The following is a 6,000-nucleotide window of genomic DNA, read 5'->3' on the forward strand; positions in this document are numbered from 1 at the left end:
TGAACTTTCATCAGTAGGTCATATAAATAGCCCACATAGCAACAAAATAAGAAAAGAAGTCTTTTTCTCCCGGCTGGCTTCCCTTTTTCTTTAACTCCCGTGCTTCAAGGGCTAAAGCAAACCAGAACTACTTTTGGGTTATAGTAGAGTATTATAGTGATACTAATTTAGGGTTTTTTTTTTTTTTTTTTTTAAGCACTTTACCCTTTCCTTCCTCCACATCCTACAATTATATTTTAAAAATCTTTTCTTTTTTTTTTTCTTACTGTTCATGGAACTTTATTTTTATCTTACACTAATCTCGTTTTTTTAAATAGTATTATTTTAAAAGTAATCTCGCTATCTTGACTGTCTGAGTTACATGAAATACTTTTATCTTCCATTAATTACTAGTAAGCAGTTGATAAATGCACATAGCTCTGAAGAAAGCCTTCTCACCCACTTTAACTCATAATCTCTAAGGAGCAGCTTTGTATTGGAATGCTGATGCCTCGAAGCTGCATGTTTGAAAGAGTAATGGGATAAGACCAAAACACTCACTCCACTGTTTGTTTTTAGAGAACACTTCTAAGGCGAGCCACTCCACACCCAGGGGAGTTAAAGAACATGAAAAAGACAGTGGAGAATTTACGGAATGACATGAATGCTGCTAAAGGACTGGATTCCAACAAAAATGAGGTCAACCATGCCATTGACCGAGTGACCACTTCTGTGTAGCATTTCACCTCCGAATTTTACCTCCTGTGTCTTCCCCTGCTGTCAGAGATGTTCCTGTCTGCTTCCGAGGAGCCTCATGCAGTCCTTTGTCTTAACCAGAACCTGGCGCATCATCTCCCCAAGTGGCGTGTTGGGATGCTGCCCTCTCAAAGGAAGTGCCTTACTCTAGTCCATCAACCAGTCTTTGCACCAGTGATCTCCTGGCCTGACTTTTTTTTTAATTTTGGTTGTTTGTAATAAGTAGAATACACTACTGTAAACATCTGACCTTTGTTTTTGTCTTATGTTGGGGAAAAGGAGAGCAGAAAGGGGAGTTTTTATCCTCCTCCCTTCCATAAGTGCTGGAACATTTTGGACCCAAGTTCTCTTGGACCTACCGATGAGAGAGTTTTATGTGTGTGGGCGAAAACTGATAACTTTTTTAAACCTTTTTTTGGCAGCTCAGATGGTGTAAATTTTAAAAATTTTGTATAGGTATTTCATAAGAAAAAATCTGTATTTCTTTTTTTTTGTTGTTGTTATTTTATCATGGAAACGGTACATATTTTAGTATTTGTGCAGGAAAAAACAAAAAACGAAACGAAACAGTCCGAAAGTATTTGTTTTTACTTGTACCATCCACCGTGCCTTACTGTAACCTGTGTCATGTCAGAGCAACTGTAAACAGTGGCATCCTTGAGCAGTGTGGTACTTTTAAAGCAGTGTTAGATTTTAATTAGAAATCTACCCGGTGGATTTGTTTTTAACCAAAAAGAAGAATTACCACTGATTTTGTAAATTAATATCAATTGATTTTTTTTTAAAGTTGAACCAAAGGTTTAAACTACTTATATGTCATTTCTTACACTTTAGCTTCTCATGAGTTAGTCTCTTATAACGAGTGCAGTATCAGACTGCGCTCACTTCAAAGATATGTGCCATTTGTAAAATAAAATAGAGCAGCAAAGCACAAAAAGAGAAAACTGGTTCAGAAATCCAGTGGGTAAATAAATTATGTACTGCAAAGGAAATTATCATTTTTACTGAAGAAAGCTTTAAAAGTTTTATATCCAGATATAAAACCGTAATAAAGAAAAATAACCTACAACCATAATAGACATGTTGGAATCTTTGTAAGTGCAATTTTAATTTGTAAATAGAGTTTGAATCCAAGTGTAACAAAATACTGCTTCAAGATTTAATTTTAAATCTGCTAATTTAAGGGGTACAGGGGTATGTTTTGGTGTGTTTCTATTGATTTCTTTCTTTTTTTTTTGTATTATGTGATAAAAGAGAAATGAAAAGTGCTAGTCCCTATGTGGTGTCTGGGGAAATCATGTCATTTTATTTTTCCTCCATGAAATAAACTCAGCCTGGACATTGGCCATACAGCTTTTCAAAATTAATTATTACTATATACGTGCAGGCGTACCTGGGTGGCGCCAGCGGTTGACGGTTCAGTTACTAACTGAAAGGTTGGTGGTTTGAATCCACCCAGAGGCACCTTGGAAGAAAGACCTGGCAATTAACTTCTGAAAGGTCACAGCCATTGAAAACCCTATGGAGCAGTTCTATTCTGAAACACACGAGGTAGCCATGAGTCTGAATCGACTACACAGCAACTGGCTTATGTATGTACAAATGATAGCAGGTAGCCAACTCCTTTGACAATGTATTCCCTTCTATTAAACGTCTAAACTATTGGTCAGTTTTGATTTAACTTCCTGTGGGGCTTGCTCTCACTTGGCATTCTCACACACAGGGCAGACACCAAAATTGCCTTCAGCTCTGGCTCATAAGTTTGGATTGTGGCTGTTTGGCCACCTGGACTTCTTAGAAACCAATTTTCAATTAACAAAATACTATTTCTGTACATTTACTTATTGGGTTCACTTTGCTATTTAGGTTGTGTGTGTGTATATATGTTTGTATTTTTAAAACTGTATTAAGTTAAAAGTACATGGCATATAAGCTGGTCTCACCTCATCAGCTTTATACCTTGCTCCCTAGAAAGTCTCCTTAATCTGTGGATATTGATTTTCTTTTCTCCTTTTTAAGATTTGGGTATACTCTGTTTTGTTTTAAGCCTGTAAAGATGATACCACTAACTCATGGACTGATTATTTAAGGAAAGTTATCCTGACATCTAAAAACAAATAGAACTTGCATAGTGGTTTTTGTTTTTTATATAAAGGCTCCCCTGTACTACTCAGTTTATCATGGGTTCAGTGGGATAGAGATGGACAGACTCGTGTTTATGTATATGTGTTTGAATTTTTCTAGGAAATTTATGCCTTAATTGTTTCCTTTGGGCTGTCTCCTTTACTTCACACTCACCTGGTTGTTTTTATTGTTTTTGTTTTCAGTTTGAGGGTGTTTGTTTTCTTCTTCCTTGAGAGGGAAAAGTTACTTTCATCATAATCTCTTATGCTCTGTGACACTGTGATGCTCTTCAACATCAGGATGCTGGTACCAAACTTAGGCTTCAGAATGGAAACGGCACCAACCAAACAGTCCCAGCTTGAGAACATACTCAGCCTTTCCAGTGAGGACTCTCTTATAAGAAAAACTTCATGTGAAAGGATATCTTTTTCTTGTGCGCCTAATGCCAAAAATTCCTGGTCTCCTTCTAGGGGAGAAAGTTATGTAGCATTGTCAGGAGTCCATGGCCCCTAGTCTGGCTTTTCTTTAAGAGAGGGAGAAGTACAAAGTTTGACCCAACTGTTCGTCTTGTGGGAGTGAAAGATAAAAACAGGAAAGGAGATTAGTATGACCTATTCACTCACTTTTTTGTTCGCCTCTTACTTCCTTCTCTTTTTAGCAAGGACATTACCCCTAAGTGGAGAAAACGGCCAAAAAAATTAGAGGAGGTGAAATAATGAAAGTCATTGATGATGAAAAGGGATAGGTAAGAAATCTAGAAACGTTTGCCTGGATTTTTTTTCTTCCTGGAAAGTTTGGAAAAATGGCCTGACCAACCCAATCTCCAACTTACTAGTTAGGTGTCCACAAGGTAAAGAAGCACAGGTGGAATTGCTCACACCAGCCCCGTCCAGCAGTCTGTATGCCATCCCCTGTGAAGTCTGCCACACCCAAGAAGACATGCTTAATGGTTAGGGTGAAGGCTGGGAAAAATGCTTTCTTTGTCAGTAAGTTACTCTGAACAGCCAGTCCTAACCTTATAAAAATGACCAACACCTCTGCTTTGGACACACTGGATCATGTGTGGTGAGGCTGGCTGCACAATTACTCTCTAGTGAGGGATATGCACTGGAGCTGCTCATTAAAAGCAGGCAACTAGGGATTTACAGTTTGTTGACATCCATAGAGTTGAAATCTCACTTCAGCCATTAGTGTTGACTTACCTAACTTTCCAAAGAGCTAATTTAAAAAAACAAAAAACAGCAAAACTTTTTATTATGGAAAATTTAAAACATACGAAAGTAGAATTATATAGTGGACCCCCATGTACCTGTCACTTAGCTTTTAACAACTACCAACACAAGACCCCATGCTAAGCCGTTTTAAAGAAACCAGATTATGTTTTAAAATAACATACATAAAAAGACTATACAATGAAATTAAAAAAAAAAAAAAAAAGCTCAGGAAGAGCAGAGAGCAAGTATGCCCTTTAAAGCAGCACTTTGAAGTTAAAATTTTTGAGAGTCGTCATGGAGGTAGGTTTGAATCCCAACTCTGCCACATAGCTTTGGACAAGCTACTTCTCGGGTCCTCACGTCCTTCATCTCTAAAACGACAGTAATACCTCTTACAGGCTTATGGTGAGGATTAAACAGGATACATGAAACATAAGCTCCCAGTAAATGGGTGACTGCTATTACTACAGGTGTTGCTGTCATTATTCTAGTCATGTTATTAGCACCTACCACTAGGCCAGCAGTACGTGATCAGATGAGTGGTGTTCATCGGGAATAAGGACACACACTAGTTCTCTGGCAGGGAAAACTTTATCTGAAAACATTTTCACATGTGGTTTTACATGTAGAACACTGAGCTATATAATGGAAATGGAAATTTTAATTTGTCAGGAGTGCTTAATGGTAGATTGAGCTGTGATCTCAAGGTAACCCCCTCATTTTAGCTGGACTTAACTAGCTAGCTATCCTCAAGGTAGAACTAGTTTCTACCAAGAAATCATTAAATACCTCATTGAGGAAAGGCTCTCCCTTTCCACCCAATGTCCCCCTCTTTACCATTTACTATTATGTTCATTTTCTGCCTTATCTCTACCTTACTTCACCTTTGATTTTCATAACTTTTTCCTTTTTCACCTCTTGATTTTATGTTTTACAAGGGGCAGGTAGATTTTAGAAATTGATGGTTCATGGAGAAAAACCTAATGGAAAATAAATAATAAATGCAGCCTGATTTGGGGGGCTGCACATGCCCATCTTGCTAGAGTGTTTTTTTTTTTTTTTTCCTTTAAAAGTAGACAGCTGGTGGGAAAGGGAAACCAATCAGAAGAACCTGATCTTGTTACTTTTGTTCAAGAGGCTGTGTGGAAGGTTGGAGACCAGTTGGCAAGGACAGTGTAATTTTAACCTGGGAGATTGGGCAGTCACTGTGACAAGTGTGGCTTTCAGCCAAGGGCTCTTGAGTTCTAACTAGGCAAGAATCTGACTGGGTTGATCCTCCAAATTTCTTTTAAGGCATCAACATTTGATTTCTAAACAAACAACGAGCTGCTCTTTTTGTATGGCAAGATAATAGTTACTTACAGTGGCCGCCATTTACTGAGCACTTACTGGGTGCCGCACGTCAAGCTAACTGAGCACAATCTCAGTTTTCCAGAACACCCTTATGAGGTAAGTGATGGCATTTCCATTTTGCAAAGGAGAGAATATGATCCAAATAGATTTAGTAACTTGCCCAGATCAGACAGCGAGAAAGTGACAAAGCTGAAATCCAAATTCACATCTCCCTAACTACAGATAGTCAATGATCTCCATTATGCCTTTATTTTGCTCTGCCCTCTCTCCCTCTTGCCAAAATACTGTGGACCTATAATTACATTTAGAGTTGTAGTTATAGTGGTGATGGTTCTGTTTTTATTTGTAGAGATTATTTAGGCCTAGGTTATGAACTGAGTGAAATTTGTTATTAGCTACCATCAAGTTGGTCCTAGCTCCTGGTGACCCCATGTGGAACAAAAGCACTGCCTGGTCCTAAGCCATCCGCATGATGGATTGGGGAACCAGAAAGTTGTGGATTGGACTATTGTGATCCAAATTTATTGGCTGATTTTCGGAAGTAGATCACCAGGCCTTTCTTTCTAGTCCATCT

At 38.2% G+C, this 6,000-nt stretch overlaps 1 protein-coding gene across 3 annotated transcripts in view; it reads left to right on the forward strand.

The window, feature by feature from the left end:
* Nucleotides 1-2,250, forward strand: part of LRRC1 (leucine rich repeat containing 1) — a 156,092-nt gene extending 153,842 nt beyond the window's left edge. For 2 of the 3 annotated variants that reach the window (XM_023741111.1, XM_023741112.1), the window contains one exon: nucleotides 559-2,250. In XM_023741111.1, coding sequence (XP_023596879.1) covers nucleotides 559-717 — 159 coding nt within the window. In that variant the 3' untranslated portion in view covers nucleotides 718-2,250. The remainder of the gene's footprint in view (nucleotides 1-558) is intronic. The other variant, XM_004386817.2, reaches the window with a different exon arrangement.
* The last annotated feature ends 3,750 nt before the right edge of the window (nucleotides 2,251-6,000 follow it).

Source organism: Trichechus manatus, unplaced genomic scaffold (genome assembly GCF_000243295.1).
Source record: "Trichechus manatus latirostris isolate Lorelei unplaced genomic scaffold, TriManLat1.0 scaffold00172, whole genome shotgun sequence".
Classification (NCBI taxonomy): domain Eukaryota; kingdom Metazoa; phylum Chordata; class Mammalia; order Sirenia; family Trichechidae; genus Trichechus; species Trichechus manatus.